Genomic DNA, 27,952 nt, shown 5'->3' with positions numbered 1-27,952 from the left:
CTTTCACAGTGTTGCTCTCAAAAATCGTTGCATTGTTAGTGACAATCTTTTTGGCCGAAATCAACCAAACTCAAATTGAAAGCTCAGTACAGAATTTTAGGTGGAAATCTAATATTGGCTCCACTAAAATGCACCTAACTCTAAATTAAGGGGAGCCTTCTAGCAACTGTTTAGTTGTGTAAATTTGTTTAAACTGTTACTATTCTAACAAGAACTAAAATTGGAATTCTACCATTAGGTGATACTCTAATTGCTGTGAATGATGTGGAAGTGACTACTGAGAACATTGAGCGGGTTTTATCATGTATTCCAGGTCCAATGCAGGTATGTTTATGATTCATCTCATTTATGTTGAAATAAAGTACTTTGTCATGGAAACTATTTAGCATTATTTCCCATTTGGTTTCAACAACCCATTATGATTAAATGTTTGTCTTCACAAAACTGTTGGAAATCTGTTGAATTGGACTGACCATTATGTAACCTGTCTATTTTCATTACATTGGAATCATTGGATCACTTGCCTAACTTTCATTCCAATCAGCCAGATTTTGGCTAATGGTGAAATCAGACCTAAAATTACCTAAAAGACATTTTGTAATTGTGATACCAGCATTTGAGAAAGTTGTTTCATTTATTTGTTATTGTGGTTTTCCCTGCAGCCTTCTTGCTTTGCTATTTAATGTAATAATTGTTTCTAATGAATTTAATGGTTATTGCTGGGCAACCATTAAAGCTAGTCCGAATAGTGGTAAAATGTTGATTATGTAAGAGTAGAGGCTCAGATCTTCTGATCAGGATCGGAAGTCCATTTCGGACCCTGATCAAACAAAAACATGCATCCTTGATTTTGGAGATCTCCATGTAAACTTGCAGGCCACAAGCCTTGCAGCTGAAGGAGTCTGGTCCAGGCCATGAGTCCATGCAGCCAGTAACGGAATGGATTGACTTTGATACCTCACTTTTTAAAAAAAATACAGCTGCTGTATTCTAAGATTTAAAGCTTAACGGTTCAGATTTTGTTGCATGAGACCTCTAGCAGCACCTTTCGTCAATTAGACTTGCCCTTGCATTTGAATAGGTTACAGAAAGAGCTAAATGATAATGTTGCAGCAAGTTAAACAGCTATCTGGACCCTAAATGAACAGGCCAAGGATCTATGCATTTCCTTAACCAACCTCATTTGTGGATCAAAAAATAAGCAGGGGAATAGCAGAGAACCAAATTTAAATTAGCTGTAAGTTAGACGGGTGAATTTAAGTCATCAGTTACAGAAAGAGAAATAGAGAAGAGAAAAAGGATAATTACTTGGTACTTATGTGGCGTGAATGAAAATGGTATTTGCCATTTATCATCCCAAGCATGGATGTTGTGCAAGCACATAGATATGGATTGCTTCAGTATCTGAGGAGTCACAAATGGTGCCGAACACAGTGTAATCGTCAGTGAGCATCCCCATTTTTGACATCATGGAGTGAGTTATTAATGAAGCAATTGAAGATGGTTGTATCTAGGACTCTACCTTGAAAAGCTGTAGTGATACCCTAGGGCTAAGATGATTGTCCTCGAACGGCCCAAACCCATCTTCATTTATACCAGGTATTACTCCAACCAATGGAGAGATTTCCCCATCCTCTTTACTCCACTTTTGCTAGGATACTTTAAAAATTGCTCTTTCATGAACTCAGTAAAGCCAATTAAGTGGCCTCTTATTGGTCCAAGAGACATTGGGTAACTGTATTTTTACTACAGGGAGCCGCCTTCACTGAGGAGATTAGAAAGAGGGGAGCTGATTCACCCTTTCTCACCTGGTCATGAGACTACGATGTTTGAATAATTTGCATCTTACTGCCTTTATGGTTCATTACAGTGGCACACCAATGCTGTGTTCCATCCCAGATTTACCATTTAAATTTGAAAATAAGTAGCAACACCATGTAAAGGGGCAAGTATCCTAATTGATGATTTGAACACATGTATGGTTTGAGTAAATTATGCTTCTATATTGGTTTCATGATGAATTCCTTAACAAGAAGAACAACTGTTCAGTTGGTACAGAATTGCTATGACACAGAAGGAAGCCATTCAACCCATTGTGCATGCACCTGCTCTTCAAGAAAACATTATTACCTAATGCCAATCTCCAGCTTTTTCCTGTACTTCTGCACACTGTTCCCAACCAAATAATCATCCAATGCCCCCTTGAATGGCTCAAATGAATCTGGTTTCATCACATTTTCAGGCAGTGCATTCCATACCTTAACTACTTGCTGTGTAAAATAAATTTCTCATATCACTCTTTCTTATTTTGCACCTCACTTTAAATCTATGCCCCTCATTGTTGTTCTTTTCCTTACCTACTCTGTCTACCCTACTCATGATTTTGGAAACCTCATTCAAATTTCCTTTTAGCTTTTTTTCCACAGAGAACTGTCACAACTTCTTCAATCTGTACTCATAACTGAAGTTTCTCATACCTGGAACCATTCTTGTAAATTGTTTCTGCAGTCTCTCCAGTGCATTTACATCTTTTGTATCATGTGGCACCCGTAATGGACACAGTTCTCCAGGTGAAGTCAAGTAAGTATTTTATGCAAGTTCAACATCACTTCCTTTCTCTATGCCCCTATTAATAAAGATGATGATACTGTATGCTTTATTAATTGCTCTCTCCATCTGTCCTGTCACCTCAATGATCTGTACGCATACACACACAGGTCTGTCTGCTCTTGCACCCCCTATTTTATATTGCCTATTGGTGTTCCTATTGCAGCAAAATGTCAGATTATGCAAGGAACCAAATTTCTAGTTCAGTGTGTTTGTTTATAGCTTCTGCTTCTTATGTAATTGTACCCTTTTTATTCCTTAGCTCTAGCCAAACTGATTCTGTTCTTGAATCTCTGGCACATCCTCTTTCTTCAACACTGCAATATACTCCTTAACCAATGTTACTACCTCTCCTCCTTTTTCTATCTTTCCTGAAGAACGTACACCCAGGAATATTTAAAACCCAATCATTTCCTTCCTGGAGCCCCCAGGTCTGTTATTGTCACAACATCATATTTCTGCATTGGCATCTGTAACTCCCCAACTTTATTGGCTATGCATGTACATACATTAACTGTGTTACAACTTCATTTTTTTCTCCTTTATTGTGACTTCACCAATTAATTTGCTATTCTCAATGCTAATGCCAACTTTATCCCCAAGTATTTAGCGAACCCTGGTGTTCTCGAGTTTTCGCTCTCCTCTGTTAAGTTAAATTTAAAACCGTTTTGTCACAAACCAGGGATAGCCAACAAAACTAAGTCAGCTGGACTATCATTGGATTTGCAAAATAATAAAATTAAAATATTCAGTAACCCTCAAAGTCAACCAATGGTTCCTAACCAGACTTTACCAGTAACAGACTTTGGGCACCAACTTTATAACTTAAATTAAAAAGTAACAATTTATTATTGATAATGCAACTTTAGCAGAACAAAGATAAACAAGGTAATCTAATTAATATCTGTGATCCAATGCCCAATCTTTGTTGATCGTAACTCTCACTTTTACTCAGAAAGAAGAGATAATTAAGGGATAAATTATAAGGAAAGTAACATAATTGTAATTTGCCAGTTTATTATCCAGCTTCATGCAATGGATACCAGCCCTTCATGAAATCATTGGACAAAGGATTGTTCACAAGTAGGTAGAACTGTATATCTTATTTGAATCCCAAAGTCATAGGTTAATGCAAACAGCTTCAGCAGACTCCTAGAAATATTTTCTTATTTCTTACAGATTGAGATTCTTTTCTCAAATCAGTCAACAATTGGATAACTGGTGAGAATGCAACTTTTAAAAAAAAAAAGGGTTTTGTGATTTACACATGAAAGAAGTGAAACTTATCACTGTATTCTAACAGATGAAAGGCTTAACAGACAATCAGTTTTTCAAAGTATAATTTCAGTTACATCATACTGCAAATTTTTGCTATAAATTCTGTGTTAGGATTGAGCCCTCCACTATCACCTGATGAAGGAGCGTCGCTCCGAAAGCTAGTGTGCTTCCAATTAAACCTGTTGGACTATAACCTGGTGTTGTGTGATTTTTAACTTTGTACACTCCAGTCCAACACCAGCATCTCCAAATCGAGAAAACTAGAAAGAGAGACAGTGAAACATACCAGCAGTCTCTAGAAATTCATTTTTTAAAAAAGCACTCTCCCTCCTGCTAAAACCTAATCAAAACTGGTTCTCTCTTTTTCTTTTCGGTTTCTGTGGTTGACTGTTTAACACTGGTCCTCCTTTGATTGATTGACTGATTCAACATCCAACCAGCTGCCAGCTTTGATTAGTTAGTGGATAGGACAGGCTTTCTGTGGCCATCAACATAACTCCAGGATGTTATGTTGCCTCACTGCTGTATGGGTCAAGGATATGTCAGAGCAGCTGCAGAACATCCTTCTGGAAGAGAGTGAACATAGATACCAAAGATTTAGGTAAGAAAGGGGATATGGCCCAGCAATCAGAGTTTAAGGAACTAGGTAGAAAGCTAGCTAGCAGAACCTTAAATGTAGTAATTCCTGGATTACTTACCATGTGCAAGTGAATACAGAACCAGGAGATGAATTGAACCAGCCATCTTGTGCCTCTTGCAAACCACTGGAAGTATCAGAAGAATGACCAAGAAGCAACTTTCTGACCAGTACAACAATCATAAGCGTTATCTCAAGACGACTCAGTTGCCTACCTAGTCTTTTCCACTGCCCATAACATCATTTTTTTTCTGCCTGCATCTGCCTTTATGCCTATAAAGAGAAGTTTATAGGATATTAGAATTTCAACTGGTAGAGTTAGATGTTGACAGGTCAAAATTGTTTACCTGTATCTTGAGTCTATTCACTTGAAATAACTACTTGTTTAGTACAGAGTCAATCTGGATATGAAAATAAGGTAACTTCTATAAAATGTTTAACCCTGTGACGACTCTAGAAGTAGCAGGGCTTGATTTCCAGCATGGTATCGCTTCACAATGCATTATAATATATACAGAACTACTGTAAAACCACAGATGTTCTCAAATTATGACAGATGACCTTTAAAGCACCAAGAACTTAACTTTTTTTTTATTGGATTTAATGGGAAAATCCATTCATTTAAATGGTTTACTTAAAGTTACTCTTTTCAGGAATGCAACTACAACTTTAAATGAGGAACTACTGTATTATTGGGTTAGTTTTTTGACTATGCTGATCCTGGGTTTGATCCTTTCCCTGTATTGTATCATTGATTTCCCACAAAAAACCTTGCATTGGATCTTTGAATGTAATTGATGTCTATCTCAATTCTTTTATATGTGTGCAAGTGATGTCTTCCATAAAATCATTTGACTAGGTTTCTTAATTTCTGAGTGGTATCATTTTAACATCATAGAACTTTAAGTGAAGAAACCATTGAACCAATCATGACAATGCCATCTCTTCCTGAATATAATCAAAAGCTCACCTTCTGACTTTTTGTCTCTATATCTTCTGCTTAATTATTTCTAATATTTCTCGTCAAACGTGCAATGCCATTGCCTCCATTTGTCCAGCAGCTTTCTACAGAAAGAAGTTTCTTCTAACTACTTACTTCACTGACCTAGTGACCAGAGTAAATTGAAAATCAATGTTTTGATTGCTGACTAGAAGAAATAGTACTTCACTTTTCACTTTATGCAAAATTTTTATACATTTTTCTGTTTTAAAAGATAATCTTGTCAACTTTGTTGGCTGAAGGAGTGCACCATTGCTCTCTTCACATTTTCCCCAGGATTGCAGCTGTTGAGACCATCACTGTTGTTCTTTTTTTTTCTAACTTTAGGTTGCGGTTGCAGTTGCAATTGCAATTGAGAGTTGAATATAAACCTTTGAACTGTAGTTCATTTTAAAAAGAGAGTCAAAGATTGATGTTTGTTGTTCAGAATTGACCTAGAAAGATCATGCAGGTTAACTATTGTTTTAAGGACACTGGACAATTCAGCATTGAGATCTTGTTATGCTCAGGGACTGGCAGCTGGTTGGATGTTGAATTAGTCAGTCAAAAGAGGATGGGTGCTGACCAGTCACCCAGAGAGCATATTGAAAAAGGAAGTGAAAAGGAAAAGTGATTTGACTTTGTCTGGGTTTTTGAGCAGGAGGCAGTTTTGCTTTAGAAGCTGCTGGACTGGAAAGCTGACTTTTCGGTTTTGCTGTCTGCAGTTACTATCCAGTTATTGACTTGTTGAAAGTTCTGAGAAAAAAACTCAATCTGTAATAAATAAGTAAAAGTCTTCAGAGGTCTGTGGAATCTGCTTGTGTTGACAGGTGACATTGGAATTCAAGTAAGATGCACAGTATTTTGTGTCTGGATTACAACTCATTGTCAAAAGATTTCATGAAGGCCTGGTATTCATTGAAACAGTTATTGACAAATTACTATTCTTTTACTTTCTTTTTAAAATTAGCCCTTAACTGTGTATGTCTGTCACTGTGAGAGTTGAGGGGTCTGTATTCAATGAAGATTGGACTTCGATCATAGATATTAATTAGATTATCTTGTACTTTGTGTTCTGCTGAAGTTTCATTATTAGTAATAAATTGTTAATTCTGTTTAAAGTGTAAACTTGATGTCTAAAATCCTTTATTTATGAAGTTTGGTTATGAGCAACTTTGAAGGTGATTAATTTCACTGTTGCAAATCCGGTGGTAGGGAGGATAATTTAGATTGTTTTGCTATTCCCGTAATAGAATACTAAATAAAAATACCTTCTCCAGCTATCAAAGTAACCTATCCACAAGTTTTAGACAAAAGATCTATTAAGCAGGTTTTGTAATAAACACTATTTTCACCAAAACAAAACTTATTCAATAAAGAGGCAATAATTCCTGAGTATATGCGATGAATAAAATGGAAGTATAGAAGTATTTCTTTCAAAATGTCCCCAAAATTCATGTCCAGGCACACACACATTGAATGTGCATGCACACAGTCTTGAAGAAAACATTTCTTTGCAGAGATTAGCATTCTGAAACCAAATAAACACTGTGGCCAATGGGTTAAAAACAAAATGATACAGTGAAGGATGTTCTGGTTTCTGCTGTGGCTAATGTGGTCAAGTTACTAATCGTCCACTGGTGTCTCTGAAGTCTTGCAGACTCTGCTGAGTCACAAAATATAAATCTTGAATTGTTCATTCAGTCACTTTTCTCTCTTTCTGATTTTTTTTCTTTAGTATGTTCCATCCAACCAGCTTATTTTCAGAAGGCTTTCCTCCTACTCTGCTTGCTCTTTAAACCAGATAGAACAAGAAGTTGTCCAAACAGGTTACTTTTCAGAACAGCCCTAGCAGGGTTAACAGCTAAGGATGCAGCTATCATCACTGGGGAGCCTTGTTTTTGTAAAAAAAAATCCACTGTGAGCTTTCAATTACCCCTTTTAAAGAAACCCATCCAAATAGATCCTCAAAACCTGAAAGAAATTCCTTTCCCCACAGACCTTCAAAACTTAAGTCTTGACAAAGCATTTTCATAATTCCAGCAGCTTTGTTATCGCTTGTAGAAGCATTGAAAGAATTATGACACACAAGGAGGATACATGGCTCATCTCTTTTCTCCTCATAATTGTAACTTCCCATTTTGCATTACCCTGGTGAATTTATATTGTCTGCTTAAGTTAGGTAGTGGTTCATGCTTGGTTAGTGGTTAGAGACAGAGCTGAAAATGTGTTGCTGGAAAGGCGCAGCAGGTCAGGCAGCATCCAAGGGGCAGGAGAATCGACATTTCGGGCATGAGCCCTTCTTCAGGAAAGTGTGATAGTAAGTAAGGTAGTTAAACCTAAGTGTACTGCTGGAGGAGCCTTGGCCTTTGTCCCAAACTTGTTCTTGATACGTATGATGAGTGTAAAATCGATAGAGTAAATGTGCAAACTTTCCATGACACTATGGTACAGAAGATCCCAGGTGCCAGTCAGTTCACTTTAGAGAGCTATTCATTATTGAACCAAAGTATACATCTGCAGCAAACCAATGTTTGTAATGCTTTGCAATTTCACTTAATGTAATAAAAATGAATAAATGTTTAAAATTTGAATGTTTTGTTTTGACCCTTCCACCACACATTCATGTTATTCTAGAATGTTGGTGAGCATTTTCAGTATTTGCTGTTGTGGCATTCAAAGAACAAGATTAAATAAATGCAGTTGAGGTAAATTGTTTGATTACAAAATATAAAATCCCACAAAATCCTTGCTAACTTCCTGAATTGTTGCTTGGAATAGGTTGATATTCTTGTATACTTACTAACTGTGCCTGTGGAAAATCAGTTTATATCTTTATAATGCATGTTACTTTTGTTTTCAAAATTACCTTAGAATTTCTGTCTTTTTCTATAACCCCTGCTGGGATTTTAGATTACTTACAGTGTGGAAACAGGCCCTTCGGCCCAACAAGTCCACACCAACCCTCTGAAGAGCAACCCACCCAGACCCATTCCCCTACATTTATCCTTTCACCTAACACTACGGGCAATTTAGCATGGCCAATTCACCTAACCTGCACATTTTTGGACTGTGGGAGGAAACTGGAGCACCCAGAGGAAACCCATGCAGACACAGGGAGAATGTGCAAACTCCACACAGACAGTTGCCTGAGGCGGGAATTGAACGCGGGTCTCTGGCGCTGTGAGGCAGCAGTGCTAACCACTGTGCCATCGTGCCACCCTGGGATGTAAATATCAAATCTGAACCATTGTTTTCTTCAGTTTCCGCTTCCTTCATTTTAATATCTTTTGCTCACCTGACTCTCACGCACACTCTAAGGTTTTATCACGCACACTGTATGCTCACCCCACTCTCTTGCTCTCCCCACCCCACTTCTTTACATGAATGTGGGAACAATTAAGAGAGTAAACTGATAATTCCATGCTTTGGTTTCCATGACACAGACTCCTGACATAATTGCTCCGCTCAGAAATTGACTGCAGCAGGAGACTCCTAGGAGGACAATGGAAACACATTAGGGATAACATCAAAATGGCACTGATAAAAGAATCCAGAGAAGAGGTCAAACATCCCTGTCAAATTGAGAGAGTCCCTGACTCATGACCAGAATCCCACAAGGTTTTGTGAGCCGTGGCAAATTCGAAACATCATTAAAAATACACACAAACCTCCAAGTAACTCCTCTACCTGCCACTTCAAACAACACCTGATCTTCCCATGGCAGAATCTACAGATCACACATTGGACTTAGCAGCCATCTCTAAACCCATTGAACCAATGTGAAGCAAGTCACTTATGATCCTGTGGGACTGCCTAAGGAGAAGAATTCAAAACTTCATTTAAGAGCTGTGCTTTTCAGGGTTGCAATTTGTAGCTAGCTAACTAGCTGGGGTTCCCTGCATGTGAGGGTGTAGAATTTCAGACTTTCCCCTTGTGGGAAATGCTTCTCTCCATTCTGGAAGCATAGAGAAACATTTCAATGTTCTCTAACAGAAGAAGAAATTGTCCATTTTTGTTTTCAAGTTGCTGTCCTGGATAGTTTGTAAGGGTAACTGTAATCATGTTGCACATATTGTTGCTATTCTTAAAAGAAGATCTCAGTACTAGATCAAATTTAGAAAGTTATGTTGAAAGTAAGGCTTATTTGCATCATCATTATTTGGGATGTTAACTTGTTTCCACAGTTCCCAATTATGCTGTCCTTCCATATAACTATCAATGGAATAAAAGGTTTAATGATGCAAGATGTGTTAAATTTACAGGAATTACTTTGCTCCCTCCATTGTCAATGTAGGACCGTGCGACAGATGGTGCTTTTTTTGTTGACCTTTGGAAGGGATTACAATAAAATGATAACCATTATTGCTTCTCATTGATCCTTTTTAATTAGGTGGTTAACTGTGCCATTAACTGCTCCATTGACATTTTAAATACCATTAATTATGTTGATTGTTAAATGCTCAAGTTATTTTTCCTCGCTGCTTATCTAGCATTAAAGACAATGCATTCAGTGATCAAAAATTGCTCCTCCAGAGTTTCAGCATGTCATTTTGTTTCAGCTTTTCTGAAGCTTCTATATCAAAGAATTGCTGATGAATCCCTATTCCGTACAAACTGATGAAGTGAAGAGTGGTTTTTAAATTCAGTTTATTAGTTTATTCTTTGAATAGCATTCCACAGTTGTGGGTATTAGTTTGTTTAATTTATTTACTCAAAAGGTTACTTTATTCAAAAATTTCTAGAAATACATTTCAGATTGTTTCAAATTGAATATTACAGAGTGCAATACAATTACAGTACTCTTAATAATTATTATTATATATGCATACAGCTTTGAATGCTTTGCTTAGAATTCTCTCGAGCTAACTTTTTGAGAGTCAAACAGGCCTTTCAGCTCACCATGTTATGACAAAGTTGCTCCTTTAACAAGGTTATGCTGTCCTTGGCTTTTTTTAAAGAGAGGCTGTAAATGACACACACTCCCAAAGGTCTGGGGGTTGAATGGTTTTAGGGCCAATTTGTTTAAGCTAACAGATACTGCCTCAGGCTTTCAAATTAGAAATAAACACTTGAACAGTGAAAGGGGTGTGGTCAGTTCTCCAGAAGGTGTTCACAAGAATAATCCAGGAATGAAGGGCTTATCATATGAGGAATGTTGAGAACTCTAGGTCTATACTCTAAGTTTAGAAGGATGAGGGGGTAATCTTGTTGAAACTTAAAGAATACTGAGAGACCTGGATAGAGTGGATGTGGAAAAGGTGTCCAAGTGATTGAGTATCTGTAAGACCATGATGGATAGGTTCTTGATTGGCAAAGGATCAATGGTTACAGAGAGAAGGCGTGAGAATGGGATTGAGATACATGTTAGCTATGATCAAACAGGCCTCAGTGTGCCAAATGACTTAGTACTGCTCCTACATTTTATGGTAATTTGGTATCAAACATGTCTTAAAATGTAGATAATGATTGAGCACTACATTGGAGAAATAAATGAGTAGTGCAGCTGCAATGAACGATTAATGTAATATTTCATCTGCTTCTTCAACATAATTGCTATTTCCAACTTGCTTGCTTTGAGTGATTTCAGTTTTTGTGTTGTATAATTTCTAACAGGTGAAATTGACCATTGAAACCTTGCGCCCTGACCCCATAGGAACTAGTCTGTCTTTCACACATCCTACTAAACTGATTCCCACTAATAACAATCTGGTGAAACTCTTGTGGGGTGAAGACACCAGCGATCTCCAAATGGAAATTGGCAACATTCCTCATGTTGCTATGTATCTGACTTTAAAGCTGGAATCAGAAAGTTCAAAGGAAAAGGTATGTATGAAATGGTTATTTTGGTTAGATTTTTTAAAAATCTGGGGAACTAATTTTATTCAATTGTTTCACTGGTTATAGGAAATACTCATTGGCTAAGTCAGGATATATCTACCACAGTTAGGCGCCAACCAGATATGAATACATGATTGCGTTGCATGCGTTGATACGTTATTGGCTGCATTTGAACAATTCAAGTGCAGAAACAATGCTCAGTCATATTTCTTTGAATGAGTGGTTGGGTAAAGTGTTTCTATGCATTTGTGAAATTGTATTCCACTGCTGGGTGAGTTTTATTTAGTGGTTGCTGCAAACTAGTGGAAAAACCTAACAATGACCCAGAATTTACAATCCAAGTTGAGGGCTGGGGTGTTCACCACTAACCTCACAGTAAGGCTTGCTGACAAATCTAGCAATCGCTTTGAGAAATTCATTTCCATCACTGCAAATGATTACACAATGAAGGATTTTTATAGCCTGTCAAATAAAAAGTAAGACAAGTAAAATAAAAGCATGTTCTTTTTTACCAGTCCAAGATTGTGTCACACATGTGCTGTAAAGGGAGAAGCTAAAATATTCTAGAAAAACAATTTTAAAATTAATTGACAATTTAAAACCTTTTAATTAATCATTTGATGACACTAAATCGTTGTAAGTTTGTTTTTGAAGGCAACTTTTGTTCTTCACCAAATTGAAATGGCATTTCTAACAAGAGCATTGTTAGGAAGGTTGAAATGATCACTGATTTCAGAGTTTGCCTACAATGCGGATGGTGCGAGAATGGCAATCACACTGCAGCTAATGTTGGAGCCCAAAGGGACTGACTGCACCTTAAGGATTCTTGTGCTAATTTGCATGTGCTGACATCCTGACATTGTCATATGTTACAGAGAAAAATAATGACCAAAGCTGATTGTTAGTTTACAATCTACACCCTCCTGCACAACTTGATTTTTGTTTTGTAAAGCAAAAGGCTGCCTTTGCGCTACTGATTATAATGACATTTTTTTTGTAATATCAGACTCTTTTCCAGTACATACCTTTCTCAATTCATGTTACATTTGACTATTTTAAAAAAGGCGGGATAATGAAAACAGGGAATTATAGACCGGTTAACCTGACATCTGTGAAAGGTTAAAGACTAAAGTCCTTGATATAAGATTTAATAGCAGAGCACTAGGGAAACCATGACAGGATCAGATAGAGTCAGTATGGAATTTATAAAAGGGAAATCCTGCTTGTCAAATGAACTGGAATTTATGGAGGATGTAACTATTAGGTTTGATAAGGGGGAGCCAGTGGATGTGGTTTATTTAGGCTTTCAGAAAACTTTTGGTAAAGTCCCACATAAGGGATTAGCATGTAAAATTAAAGCATGTGAGATTTGGAGTAGTGAACTGAATAGGCAGAAACCTGGCTGGCAGACAGAAAAGAAATAGGAATCAACAGGTTCAAGAGGCAGGCAGTAATGAGTGAGATCACAGCTTGGATCCCAACTATTCACACTTATATTAATCTTCTATATAAGAGAACAAAATGTTTGCAGGTAACACAAAGTTGGATGGAAGGGTGAGCTGTGTGGAGTTTGAAGAGATGCTTTAGTGTGATTGGACAACCTGAGTGAGTTGGGCAGATGAAATATGATAAATATGAGGTTAACCACTTTGTTAACAAAAACAGGAAGGAAAATTATTGTCTGAATGGCAATTGATCATGAATAGGGGAGATGTAATGAAACATAGGTGTCCTTGTACACTAGTCACTGTAAGTAAGCATGTTGGTGAAGAAGGCTATTGATCTGTTGGCCTTCATAACAAGAGGGTTCGAGTACAGGAAGAGAGTTGATGCAGGAATTTTGGTGAGACCACATCTGGAGTATTGTGTGTGATTCTGGCCCACGTTTGAGGAAGGATGTTCTGACCATGGATGGAGAAAATAAAGATTTACCAGGCTGATTCCTGGGATGGCAGGACTGAGGAGAGATTGGATTACTTACTATATTCACGAATTCCAAAAAATAAGGGGAATCTCCTATCGAAACATAAATTCTAACAGGACTAGACAGGGTAAATGTTGCTGATGTTCAGGAAGGCAAGAAACCGGCGTCACAGTGTAAGAGTACAGGGTAGGTCATTTAGGATTGAGTTGAGATATTTCTTCCCTCAGGGAGTGGTGAGCCTGTAGTAATCTCTGCTACGCAAAGTGTTTGAGGCCAGAAAATTGGATGTTTTCAGCAAGGATTTAGACATAGTTACTGGGCTAAAGGAATCAAATGATATGGGGAGAAAGCAGGAATAGGAAACTGAGTTGTGTGATCAGCCATGATCAATATGAATAGTTGAACAGTCGTGAAAAGCCAAATTGCCTACTCCTGCTACTGTTTTCTATGTTTCTATAATTACAATGGGAAGTCAGAACCCTAAAGTACTGTGGCTCTTTTTTAACCTTTTAATTCCTAAATATGTTTTTTTAAAAGAAGATTGATGCAGTTGATGATGGCTGCTGAAAGAAATTCCATATGAAAGAAACTTCAAACTGACTGGACTGTGATCTTTCATGACTACAAGACAATGAGAGGTTGACGACCCATGCAGATGAGGTCTTGAACAACGGACACATGTTGTGCTTTTTCCCTTGGAGAAATATTTAAGAACAAGGGTTAAAAGCCAATTTCAGCTCCACTGGACTGTACTAGTCAGAATGGATACTCTGCTGTGAAGGTCTCAATCTTAGGACTATCGCTTATTTAATACCCTGCATTGCAAGTTAAAGCTCTCTCTAACTCAGAGTTCTTCAAATCAGTTTTAACAAAAAAAGGAATCAGTAGAAAGGAATTTCCACCAGCCCATAAAATCCAGAATATCAATCATCTGATCAACTGCTAATGCTGCCAGTGCTACCCAATGATAGTCTCAACATCGTCTTATCATCTCTTCATACATAGTTCAGATTCTTTTTGTACTCCCCTCCAGTTTCTAATCTGTGTTTCATTAGTATTTCTTATCGAGCTTAGTAGTTAATAGTGATTTTATTTGTTAATCCAAGAAAGCCTGTTTAAATTGGTTCCTTTTAAAATACAAGTTCATTTGGATCTGGGAGAAAAGTGTCCAGAAGTGAAATGATCCTTTTTAAATTAACTTTACTGCAACTGTCCAAGGTAATGGTTGAATAAATAAAGGGAACCAATTCACCCATCTTCAGCTGGGAGCCTAACAGTATCAGGTATCCTGTCTGGGATACCCTCATAGGGTTTGGTCGTACCAATTATAAAATATATAAGACAGTCTTGCCACCAATGTTTTAGTGCAGCAAAAGACATAAATTGTCAGCACTACACTGAAACTACATCTTGGTTCAGTGATCAACATTTTGTAACTCCTGGTGAACCTTGTGAATGCTGTGGTGTGATTTTTCACTGCTCACTATCAAGTCTTCAGTCTATCCCAGACCTCTGGAGTAAAATCTCTGAGCACTTCTGCCCTGGGCTGCCCAACATGTAGATCCAAAGGAACCAGGATAAAGGTCAGGTGCCTTAGATCTGAACTCCACTCTTGTTCAAAAAGTCCAATTCATGCAAAAAAAAGCACAATCCCTTCTATCTGTCTGCACCATTTTTCCTTCTCTTTGCACAAAGAGTACCTTGTGGGTAACAGTCATTTATTCTATCATCCTAATAACATTCAATGGACAATATTTGCCATGGAATTGAAGGCTAGATTGTATTTATGATTATTTAACTAGCCAGTTATTGTTGTGAATGAGTCATCAACATTTAGTATTTGGCAAACATGGGGAGGATACAAGAAAGGGAAGTGAGAGGAGGGAATAATTCTAGTTGACACACTGCTGGAACCTGTCTCAAAAGTGAAATTAGTTAGAGACCTGAGAGCACAATTTTCATTTACCACTTAGTGTGAAGAAACCTAAAGTAGAAATAAAATCAAAATCGGTACAAGGAATATACTTAGAAAACCTTTTAATAAATTTTATGAACATTGCATTTTTAAGTTGTAACCCTGTATGAGTCTGTGATTAAGAAAGCGAATGCAATGTTGTCTCTTATCTCAAGAGGGTTGGAATATAAAAGCAGAGATGTACTACTAAGACTTTATAAAGCTCTGGTTAGGCCCCATTTGGAGTACTGTGTCCAGTTTTGGTCCCCACACCTCAGGAAGGACATACTGGCACTGGAACGTGTCCAGCGGAGATTCACACGGATGATCCCTGGAATGACAGGTCTAGCATATGAGGAACGGCTGAGGATACTGGGATTGTATTCGTTGGAGTTTAGAAGATTAAGGGGAGATCTAATAGAGACGTACAAAATAATACATGGCTTTGAAAAGGTGGATGCTAGAAAATTGTTTCTGTTAGGCGAGGAGACTAGGACCCGTGGACACAGCCTTAGAATTAGAGGGGGTCATTTCAGAACGGAAATGCGGAGACATTTCTTCAGCCAGAGAGTGGTGGGCCTGTGGAATTCATTGCCACGGAGTGCAGTGGAAGCCGGGACGCTAAATGTCTTCAAGGCCGAGATTGATAGGTTCTTGTTGTCTAGAGGAATTAAGGGCTACGGGGAGAACGCTGGCAAGTGGAGCTGAAATGCGCATCAGCCATGATTGAATGGCGGAGTGGACTCGATGGGCCGAATGGCCTTACTTCCACTCCTATGTCTTATGGTCTTATGGTCTTATGCATCCTGTGATGAAAAAGCACAATAACCTCCTTGAGTGTCATGTTTGTACAAGTCTAAAACCTTTCATAGTTTTATCAGCATTCTGGAAGTACCATCACTTATTTGCCAAAGGACTGTTTAATACCTTAATCTGTGCCAAGGCACTGCTGTGTTTAAGCAAAGATTTCCAAAGACATTGTTCACTGTGTGCTGTAATGGAATTTGGAAGAAGGGGGAGGGGTGATAGTAAGGTGAACTTCACAGGCTTGAAAGAATTCTCATGATTCTGGTTTGACTTGCAGTACTTTGTTTTGGTTTTTCCACATAGAGTTAAATGTTTTATGTTTTGGGAAAGAATGCCTTACTTCTGCACTTTTCCTTGTATAATGAACCATGCAGGCTTTTTGTTTATTTAGGGCAAAATGACAAATGAAAGCTGGAGTTGAATAACTGATTTCTTATTTTGTTGCACGTTGAAAAGAGCACAGCAAAAGGACAAGAGAGCATGAAGGACCTTTGACACGTTTTTCCCTCAGTCTGTCTGGGAAAATACGGTTATTCCTCTGAATTGTCTTCCCTTTAACAGCAGATGCTAAAACCTTGTATTTTGTTTACAGTTATGGGCTTTGTAGTGATGAATACTGGTTTGTAAGTAATGAAAGTTAGGAATAAAAGAGATTCTGTGAGGAAGCTATGTGTGCCAATTCAGCTTGTTGCTCTTTTCCGTGACTTTTAATGTATTTATTTTATTGCTGTAAACTTTGAACTAATTTTTCCATCCACAATATATGCATCATGAGAGTTGTGGCAGGAAGGAAAGTGGTGATTCTCTATCCTTGAAATGCTTCTTTTCAAACCATCTCACTAGAATTCAAAGTTTGGGAGAAGATTTGTAGCTCGGATGCTACATAGGACAAACAGGAAGACAGCTAACTGTCCACATCCATTAACACCAACTAGCCACGAAATGACATGACCAGCTATCCTTAGTAGCCACACACTCAGACGACAAGCAACATGAGTTCGACTGGGACAACACTACTATTATAGGACAAGCCAAACAGAGAACAGCCAGGGAATTCCCAGAGGCAAGACACTCATCCACAGATTCAATCAATAAGCACATCGACCTGGACCCAATGTACCGCCACTGCAGCGGACAGCTGGAACTGATAACCGGAAGCGGCAGGTACAAATCATTATAAATGCCGGAGGAAGCATCACAGAAGCGCTTCACAGGAGGCTCCCAAGCACTGAGGATGTCACCTAGACAGGGGACGAAACGTCTGCAACACAAATTCCCAGCTCGGCGAACAGAACCACAACATCTCACTAGAATATTTCCTCTGTATTGAGACATGTGTGATTAATGTTAAATAGAGTTAGCATCTGGTATCCAGTATGACTTCTTCAGAGGTGAACTGAACAGATGCTGCCAGATGTGCTGAGCTTCTTCAACATTTTCCACATTTGTTCTCAATTACTACTCTTACTTTCTGTTTCAAAAACATATTTTCAAAAAATTCTTTCTTTGTTTACAGCCATTCTTCAATCCTTCAGTTGAAAAATACTTTATTGGACATTTTTATTTCCGTGTAACAATTTTAGGGATGAATTGTTTTGAAAGTATGCTTTTGAAACAGAAAGTAAGAGTAGTAATTGAGAAACAAATGTGGAAAATGGTGAAGAAATTCAGCATATCTGACAGTATCTGTTCAGTTCAGCTCTGAAGAAGTCATCCTGGATACCAAGTGCTAACTCTATTTCTCTAACACACATGCTGCCAGACCTGCTGAATTTCAGCAACGTTTTCTGCATTTATTTTAAATTTCTAGCATCTGCAAATTTTTGCTTTAATTTGAGTGGTTAACAAGAGTCTTTTTACAATTAAGTTAGCTATTTGAAAGGCTTTTTTTGAAGGATTTATCACTGTATATGATTATAGGTCTACGCACTACAGTATTTCCATCAATAGATTTAAAATGCATTGCTATAGAAACCCTCTCAAGTAGCAGCAATAATCCTCTTCTGTATTAAAGCTGGATAAATGAGGTGATTTCATAGAATTCTTCAAAAGTGTTACCTCTGCAAATCAAATATTAAAGATTTAACACTGCTGTCCAGTCTAAGTTCAATAGCTTTAATTTGCTGTTCTGGATTAATTACAAGGAAAAGCGTAGTGTGTCTTCTCTAGCTGATTTGTAACATGTTTGATCTCAGCTGTTTGTTTTCCTTGTTCGATTCAGGAATCTCTGGCATCATATCATTATCTTTTTATCTTTTAATCATTTCAACTTCTGTCCTTATTTCTGGACTAATGGAACAAGAAAAAAGTTAATTTCAATTATTGAGTCAATCCTTTCCTAACACTGTAAATTATTTCTTGTGCTGCTGTCTTCAGTGTTACACTGAAGAAAGCTAATTCTAAAGTGTTTCAATATGATGCTCCTCTATAAAAAAGACACACAAGTGAAACCTCAACTTTACACTATACTCTGACTGGGTTTTAACAATGAGATGTTATATCAAGTGTCTTAAGAACATGGGAATCATAATGTTCTTTGGAATATTAGTTATTAGTGTCTATCCTCCATCTTGCTGTCCGCCTTCTTCCTCTCCACAATCATGTTAAACAAGATATGTAATTTATGTTTAAGAATCAATTAATTAATTAGTGACCAAGACTATCGGTAAATGTTTGAGAAATTACTGAAAGAGAAAACTTAACATCATAATTGGTGGTAATGGAAGTTAAGTATTGAAATCAGGATTAGAATGCAGGTGGTTCTCAGTAAAGATGGCATTGTGTTCCTAAAAATTGTGGTGTTTAAGAGGAAAGGCTTTAACTGAAGCATTGTTTCCCAGTATAAAAAAATGTGAAAGTTGAAAAATGAGCTGAATTTTCCCATTTTTTTGGCTGAATGTTATTTCCAAGGAGTTTCATGCAGGATGTTTTGCTATGGCGATTTTTCTCATGAACTATTCTACTGCTCACCTCATCTGGGCTCAATGGCACCATTCTCATTCATACATGTGTCAGTAGAGGCAGAGGTGCTCACTGTTACAGGGACCCTCCAGCGTTTATAACATGGGCCCCATGTTTAAATCCAAGCTGCACACTACTTCAAGCCTGGTCAGTTTACCCTCTTAAGGAAGAATTGGCTAAATAACTGAAATTAGCTATTTTTGTTTCATTTGTTTAGAAATGAAGACAGAAGTTGATATGATTAAAAGATAATCATATAATTGCATAGATTCCTGGATCAAACAAGATAAACAAACTGTTGAGAGGAAACATTTTACAAATCAATTACACTAAACATTTCCTTGTAGCTCATTCAGGCAAGCAAATTAAAGCTGTTGAGCTTATGACTGCACCCAAGTGTTAAATCTTTAATAATTGGTTTGCAGAGGGTGCACTACCAAGGAATTTTATGAAATTGTCTCATTTATCCAGCTCTAATGTGGAAGAGGATTAATGCTGCTACTTAAGAGGATTTTTATGGCAATGCGTATTTAATTGGAGGTCTAGTGGGCGAGGAGGAAGAGGGCTATCTAGTATGGACTGGCAAAGAAGGCCAAGATACCAGACACAGCCAGCCTACACCCCAGCGTAATGCATTTAGTTCCCACATTGCAGTTTTCTCCAGCGCAGCATATTCTGCTGCCTGATAATTCCCCTCATATTTACCAACCAAACTTGCAGGACTGACTATGGACCCCTTCCAAACTGACCTGGGAGGACAATTTTGCCTGATCACGCCTAGATGACTGTGACAAACACCTGGACTGATATACTCAATGTCCTTGACTGACTGTGGCAGCACCTGCTGACTGTCCATTCTCTCCTGACGAGATGCAGAACTACTCCCCTTAGACTTTCAGACATAGCTATTTGGTTAAGCTCGTGAGGTTTGTTTTCTGCATTAGCTACTATGACATGCTGTAGTTGAGACAGTAATGTAGCATGTTACCATACAGCAACATGAATAACCCCTTCAGTACTGGCAATGATGATGAGCTGCCTAGGTTTCTAGCTGTGCTAGGAAGCACGTCAAGTTACTGAATCAAAAAAATTTCACATTAAAATGAAAAATAAAATGCTAAATAGGGCAACTATAAATGGAGAATATCTGAACTATACATGAACAAAAGCCTGTATTTCGCCCATATAGATAATGAACATAAAGTACCAATGGCACTTTGTGTTGACCTCAAATCTTCTCACTATGACCTTGAATCACTATAATATATTTTTCACTTTTCCTGGCAGTAGTTTTTGTATCAATATCTTGGCATTCATCAGCAGAGGTGTCAGCAAATCAGGTACGCAGTCAATCAAATTGCAATACTTTCTCACCTAAAGGTAAAAACATTTTAGGTCCTTCACTTTTAATTGGAATTTTGAGTCAACCTAATAAAACATTATAGTGGAGTTACAGAAGGATCACAAAAAAGATAAACAAACTTTAATATTAACATTTTAAAATTGTGGGGTTTTTTTGTCATTTATAAAGAAATTTGGCATTTCTTTTAAGCTCAGGCTATTTAAGCTCAGGCTATTGAGCAGTAATTATGAACTTGATACAGTGTTTTTAAAAAAAGTTACACATTAAACAACAAGGTGTAGTTTTTATATTAAATTTAGCAGCATAACAGTTGCAAATCAGTTGGTTTCCCATAATTACAGCAGTAGGGTGTCTCAACAGCACACTTCTGGAGGTATGTTGAATCACTGACCTCAGTTTGTCAGTTACTGCATTATTCTGTGCTGTATATGCTCAGACTCCAGGAGTTGCAGTCACAAGGGCGGCACGGTGGCACAGTGGTTAGCACTGCTGCCTCACAGCGCCAGAGACCTGGGTTCAATTCCCGCCTCAGGCGACTCTCTGTGTGGAGTTTGCACATTCTCCCCGTGTCTGCGTGGGTTTCCTCCGGGTGCTCCGGTTTCCTCCCGCACTCCAAAGATGTGCAGGTCAGGTGAATTGGCCATGCTAAATTGCCCGTAGTGTTAGGTAAGGGGTAGACATAGGGGTATGGGTGGGTTGCGCTTCGGCGGGGCGGTGTGGACTTGTTGGGCCGAAGGGCCTGTTTCCACACTGTAAGTAATCTAATCTAAAAAAAAGGGGTAGATCAACAAAGTAGATAATTGCTACAGTAGAAGGCAGGGATGTTGGTTGGGGTAATTCGGGAGTGAAATAACATAGAGGCAGAATAGAGGTTGAGAGTTGTTGATGATATAGAACTGAGAGTTGTCAGCAAACGTGGTAGAACCTAATACCATAGCTTCTGATTAAGCCATTGAGGGGCACCAATATGTGTTTTTTTTTAAGTATTTGCCTTTCTCAACTTAAAAATGTCTTTTCACCAATGTGAATTGTTTAGTTCTGTGAACCCCTCTAGTTTGGTAAAAGTGTCAGCCAACCAAGATATGATTTTTCCTTCGCTTTTACATCTTACTTTTATTAAAACCAATATGCAACAAAAACAAATGTTTAGAAATTTACATATCTCAGTTTAAATTTGGTATTCGCAATACTTTTTTGTATTAGGTATGACCAGCATCACTAATGAGGACTATATCATGCTGTTGCTCAGCTAATGTTAAATGTGATCTCTTTCTAATATAATGTATGTTTGTATATATCTTGAACATCGGGGCTTTAAACTCTCAAAATCATTGACTCAGTTAATGCACAAAAGGTTTAATATATGATGAATTGGTGATATGGCCTGCTAATTATAAAGTAGCATTTTGCATTTAACTGTAATAATGTGAAACTTTTCCTATTTTCAACAGCAAGAAATTCTTTACCAGTATCCATTGACTAATGTATCCCAAAAGTTGATTAATGTTCGGGGAATATTTCTTACGCTCTGCGACATGATGGAAAATATAACTGGAGGACAAATTATAAGGTAATCATGACTTGTCACTTCATTATTAGAGTGAAAGAACTATCTTGTTACTTGTTGAGCTTCTGTTGATCAATAATTGTTGATTGAACACGGTTTAAGTGATACACAGTGAAACCATTTTTATTAATGGTTCTCCAGTCAACTATTCTGCATTGAATAGGTGGGCATGGTGCAATATGAGGAAATTTTTCAGTGTCTACCATTTATACATGACTTATTCCCTTACTACATGAAATGACTAGAAACACACATGTTACGCATGATAGATTTGTTGGTTCTTCAGGAATCAGCTGAGAGATAAGAATAATTCAAATTAATTTATTTTCGTCTAAGTATTTCTTATTATTTAATTCTACTTTGTACAGTGCTTTAATTAAATTTATTGGTTCAAAGAAGTTTGTCCAGAAAGTGTATAAACCAGTTCAGGGCACTCAAACAAACAAATCATGTATCAGTGCTCATCTGTAGGTTAATATTATTCTATTCTTTATCTATTTTCTTATGGCAAAGAGAACTGATGGAAGAGATTAGGTTATCACAATATTTAAAATGCCCTCTACAATATTGCTCCTTTTTAAGCAGCTTTTACAAGATAAACAAATCAGAGACCTGGAAGAAAAATAGCACTGATGCCTCATAGCTCCAGGCACCTGGGTTCAATTCCAGCCTTGCTGTGACTGTCTGTTCTCCTCGTCTCTCTTCGTCTGTTACCACCAGGTGCTCCAGTTTTCTGCCACAGCACAAAGATGTGCAGGTTAGGTGGATTGACTATGCGAAATTTCCCCATAATGGCCAGAGATGTGCAGGTTAGGTGCATTAGCTAAGGTAAATGCAGGCTAATGGTGATCGGGTCAGAGGTTAGGTCTAGATAGGATGCTAGGCAAAAGTGGGTACTGCAGATGCTGGAGATTAGAGTCAAGATTAGAGTGTTGCTGGAAAAGCACAGCAGGTCAGGCAGCATCTGAGGAGCAAGAAAATTGACGTTTCGGGCAAAAGCCCTTCATCAGGAATGGATGGGATGCTCTTGAGAGGATCGGTACAGACTCAGATAAACCTGACAGTGAATAAATCACCTGAATCAGGTGACTACACCCCAGAGTTCTAAAGGAGATAGCCAAAGAGAAAGTAGACAAGTTTAAAGGTAACATCTTTAGTGCGTTCATTGGATACCCATTCATTTTGAATACACAGTATAGGTGATTTTCCTCTGCTCTGCGTCATTCCTCTGTGCTGCAGTGTGTGTTGGCTCATTGAAATAATGTTCTGATGCAGCTTCATTGTGGGTGTTGGGATGATTGCTTCTGTAGTTCCAACCGGAGCTCTATCAACAAACACATCGAGTTAGACCCCATCTACCACCCCCTGAGAAAAGGAACAGGAATTGACTTCACCACAGGAAATAACAACATCACCACAGGGAATGACATCACCAACCCAAAGAAATCCACACATATAAATAGAAAGCAGGAATTATCAGCAGTGCTTCACCTGAGGCCCACTGAAGATGTTACCTAGTAGGGTAACGAAATGTCTGGAAATGAACCTTCCAGCTCAGTGAGCAAACCTACATCCAAAATCTCAACCTGAGCTACAAGTCTTCTCAAAACTCACTAAGATAGCATTAGTGGTGATCCTTCAAGAATCACTAGCATCAGGGAGGGTATCAGAGGACTGGAAAATCTCTAGTGTGACACCTCCTTAAAAAGGAAGTAAGGCAAAAGATGGGAAATTATAGGCCGATTAGCCGAACCTTGGTTGTGGGTAAGATTTTGGAATCCATTGTGAAGAATGAGGTTTCTGAATACTTGTAAGTGTATAGTAAAATAGGACAAAGTCAGCATAGTTTCATCAAGGGGATGTCAGGCCTGACAAATCTGCTAGAACGGTTTGAGGAGCATTGTGTGCAATTCTGGTCTCCTTCCTATCGGAAAGATATTGTGAAACTTGAAAGGGTTCAGAAAAGATTTACAATGATGTTGCCAGGGTTGGAGGATCTGAGCTACAGGGAGAGGCTGAACAAGCTGGGGCTGTTTTCCCTGGACCGTCAGAGGCTGAGGGGTGACCTTATAGAGGTTTACAAAATTATGAGGGGCATGGGTACGATAAATAGGCAAAGTCTTTTCCCTGGGGTCGGGGAGTCCAGAACTAGAGGGCATAGGTTTAGAGTGAGAGGGGAAAGATATAAAAGAGACCTAAGGGGCAACTTTTTCACGCAGAGGGTGGTACGTGTATGGAATGAGCTGCAAGAGGATGTGGTGGAGACTGGTACAATTGCAACATTTAAGAGGCATTTGGACGGGTATATGAATAGGAAGGGTTTGGGAGGGTATGGGCCGGGTGCTGGCAGGTGGGACTAGATTTGGTTGGGATATCTTCTAGGAGAAAGTGAGGACTGCAGATGCTGGAGATCAGAGCTGAAAATGTGTGACTGGAAAAGCGCAGCAGGTCAGGCAGCATCCAAGGAGCATCCAAGGAATTCCTGAAGAAGGGCTCATGCCCGAAACGTCGATTCTCCTGCTCCTTGGATGCTGTCTGACCTGCTGCGCTTTTCCAGTAACACATTTTCAGCTGGTTTGGGATATCTGGTCGGCATGGAGGGTTGGACCGAAGGGTCTGTTTCCATGCTGTAAATCTCTATGACTCTAAGTAACGAGCAGGTTAAACCAAGAAGAGCCAATGGATGTTATCTCCCTCAACTTCAAGAAAGTCTTTGACAAGGTGTTGCATAGGAGGCTGCTGAGTAAGATAAGGGTTCATGGTGTTAGAAGTAAGGTGCTAGCATCGATGGAAAATTGGCTGTCTGGCAGAAAGCAGAGAGTAGCGATAAAAGGGTCTTTCTCAGGATGACAGCCAGTAACAAATGGTATTCTGCAAGGGTCAGTGTTAGAATCACAACTTTTCACTTTACACATTAATGATCTAGTTGAAGGAATTGAGGGAATTCTGGCTAAGTTTTCAGATGATGCACAGATGGGTAGAGAGACAGATGATATTGAGGCAGGGAGGCTGCAAAAGGATTTGAGCAGAGAAGTGGCTGATAGAGTACAACGTGGAAAAGTGTGAGGTCATTCACTTTGGTAGGATGAATAGAAGCATAGACTTATTTTCTAAATGGCGAGAGAACTCAGAAGTCTGAATTGCAAAGAGACTTGAGAGTTCTAGTCCAGGTTTCTCTGAAGGTAAACTTGCAGGTTGAGTCAGTAGTTAGGAAGCTGAAAATGTGTTGCTGCAAAAGCGCAGCAAGTCAGGCAGCATCCAAGGAACAGGAGAATCGACATTTCGGGCATGAGCCCTTCAGGAATGAGGAAAGTGTGTCCAGCAGGCTAAGATAAAAGGTAGGGAGGAGGGACTTGGGGGAGGGGCGTTGGAAATGCAATAGGTGGAAGGAGGTCAAGGTGAGGGTGATAGGCCAGAGTGGGGGTGGGGGCAGAGAGGTCAGGAAGAAGATTGCAGGTTAGGAAGGTGGTGCTGAGTTCGAGGGATTTGACTCCTCCACTCTGGCCTATCACCCTCACCTTAACCTCCTTCCACCTATCGCATTTCCAACGCCCCTCCCCCAAGTCCCTCCTCCATACCTTTTATCTTAGCCTGCTGGACACACTTTCCTCATTCCTGAAGAAGGACTTATACCCGAAACGTCGATTCTCCTGTTCCTTGGATGCTGTCTGACCTGCTGCGTTTTTCCAGCAACACATTTTCAGCTCTGATCTCCAGCATCTGCGGTCCTCACTTTCTCCTCAGTAGTTAGGAAGCCAAACGCAATGTTGCCATTTAATCTGAGATAACTTGAATATAAAAGCAGGGATGCATTTCCAAGACTCTCTAAGGCTCTGGTCAGACCATGTTTGGAGTATTGTGTGCAGGTTTGGGCCCCATATCTCAAAGGATGTGTTGGCCCTGGAGCAGGTGCAGAGGAGGTTTACGGGGATGGTTCCAGGAATGAAAAGCTTAACATATGAGGAACGTTTGAGGACTCTTGATCTGTATTCCATGGAGTTTAAAAGGATGAGGGGGGGGATTTAATTGAAACTTACAAATCTGAATTGCTTTGACAGAATTGAGGTTGGGAAGATGTCTCCATTTGTGGGAGAGACTAGGACCCGAGGGCTCAGCCTTAGAGTAAAGGGAAGACCCTTTAGAATGGAGATAAGGAGAAACTTCTTCAGCCAGAGAATGGGGATTCTGTGGAATTCACTGCCACAGATGGCGGTGGAGGCCAGGTCTTTGAGTATATTTAAGATGGAGAGAGACAGGTTCTTGATTGTCAAGGGGATCAAGGGTTACGGGGAAAAAATGGGACAATGGGGTTGAGAAACTTATCTGCCATGATTGAATGGCGGAGCAGATTCGATGGGCTGAATGGCCTAATTTCTGCTCCTCCATCTTATAGGTTGAATGGCCTGTTTCTGCACTGTTGTGTTTCGATGATGCTATAAAAATTGTAATGCATGTGAAACCACACAAACCAACAAGACCAAGATGTAACAGTATCAAAATTAAAATGTAAATATTGCATTATATTGATGAAAGGTTTAGTTTAATGCCAAGGAAATTTCAGTAGGGCAAATGTACATAGTGGTCTTGTGGTTTCTGAAGACTGTATTACCCAAAATCAGAACTTAAACTTGAGTTAGAGAATTATGGCTTGGCTTTTGATCAGAGATCACTGCTATGGTGAACTAAATGAAATATCAAATCATGGCGTCAGCATATGTGCAATTAATACAAATCCATAAGTTGCAGTAAGAGATACCCTGTTGCTCTGCTGCCGTATGATGTTCCTAATTATTCTGGTACAGTACTTTTAACTGCTGCTTTTACATTTTGTGTTCTTATGGGTTAACTGATGGACATCTGATTCCACCGCGTCTCTTGCTCTGTCTTGTTGTTTTTCGAAATAGATTCTTTCACACTGACTCTGGAAGTAAGTCCTATGCACTAAGTTCAGTTCATTTTTCTGTTTTTTTTTCTAATTCAGCTACCTGTCTCTCTAGGCCACCATTCTCCTCCCAGAGGACATCTTTTATCTCTCTACTTCATACAGAAATCTGACTGAGCAGGCAGTTACCAGCGCCTTCTCAAGCTTTTTCACCTTTTTATCTAACAGTCTTTTGCCGCCTTCCCAAAGTTGACTTCCTATACATCCCAGATCCTCAAACAGAAGCTCAAAAAACTTTCTACTGTGCAATCAAGCAGCTTGCCCTCTAGGAACATCTGAGACATCTCAGTCCCAGCTTATCCTACATGATTCATTATGTCCTCTAAACTTAGGAGGTGGTTCTAACTTGACTTCTGGTTTCAGGTGACCACTGTAGCTCAGGGACTGCAAAACGTACTCTGTTCCCTTCCCGGATTACTGCTAGTGAACACAATGTTTGCAGCCTGTACTATTACTACGACCTACTTCTTTATTTACCAGTCAGCCAGTTTAATACTACAATATCCAATTACAAACAAAGCATGCCCCAGAATTACTACTGACACTGAAGTATTAGCAACACTAGTGAGGGATACTTGGCCCAGGCTTCAATCACTCGGCTGGGTCTATCTTTATTCTCTGAAGTCCAGGCTCAGGGTCCTGATTCTGTGATGGTTGTTCCTTGGTTGTGTTGTTGATGTTTCAAAACACACACATGTTTTGACTTGAAAGTTCCAGAATGTTCAACTGCCACCCAGGAGCCTTGTGATTCTAAAAGCATTCATCCAAGAGTTGTATAGACAAGATCTGTTTCATTGCCCTCCCTTCTGTCTTTAATTTAGTAGCTTGAAAACCACAAAGGTCAGGCTGCCTTTTAGCATTCCTTATTACCAGATTCCTGATTAATGAGCAGTACCTACCTCTGCCTTGCATAGTAGGCTATTGTACCTGTGAAGTTGGCCACGCTTTCCCATCAACCTTGTAGAGACTTAGCTGTTAACCATTCTGATACAGTGTAGAAATTAAGTGCACCCATACTGCTACAGACTCAAGAGAGTAAGAAATTTCTTGATGGAATGCTTCAGAATTATATGGGATAGCTTAAATGGATTA

General features: G+C 38.9%; 1 protein-coding gene across 2 annotated transcripts in view; it reads left to right on the top strand.

The window, feature by feature from the left end:
* intu (inturned planar cell polarity protein) overlaps positions 1–27,952 on the top strand; it is a 125,776-nt gene that overhangs the window by 50,659 nt on the left and 47,165 nt on the right. For both annotated transcript variants that reach the window (XM_072584174.1, XM_072584172.1), the window contains exons 3-5: positions 239–324; positions 11,118–11,327; positions 21,803–21,921. In XM_072584174.1, coding sequence (XP_072440275.1) covers positions 239–324; positions 11,118–11,327; positions 21,803–21,921 — 415 coding nt within the window. The remainder of the gene's footprint in view (positions 1–238; positions 325–11,117; positions 11,328–21,802; positions 21,922–27,952) is intronic.

The sequence above is a fragment of the Chiloscyllium punctatum genome, chromosome 14 (genome assembly GCF_047496795.1).
Source record: "Chiloscyllium punctatum isolate Juve2018m chromosome 14, sChiPun1.3, whole genome shotgun sequence".
NCBI classification, from domain to species: domain Eukaryota; kingdom Metazoa; phylum Chordata; class Chondrichthyes; order Orectolobiformes; family Hemiscylliidae; genus Chiloscyllium; species Chiloscyllium punctatum.
Note: the sequence above shows the minus strand (reverse complement) of the source record. Positions and strands in the feature narration are given on the sequence as shown.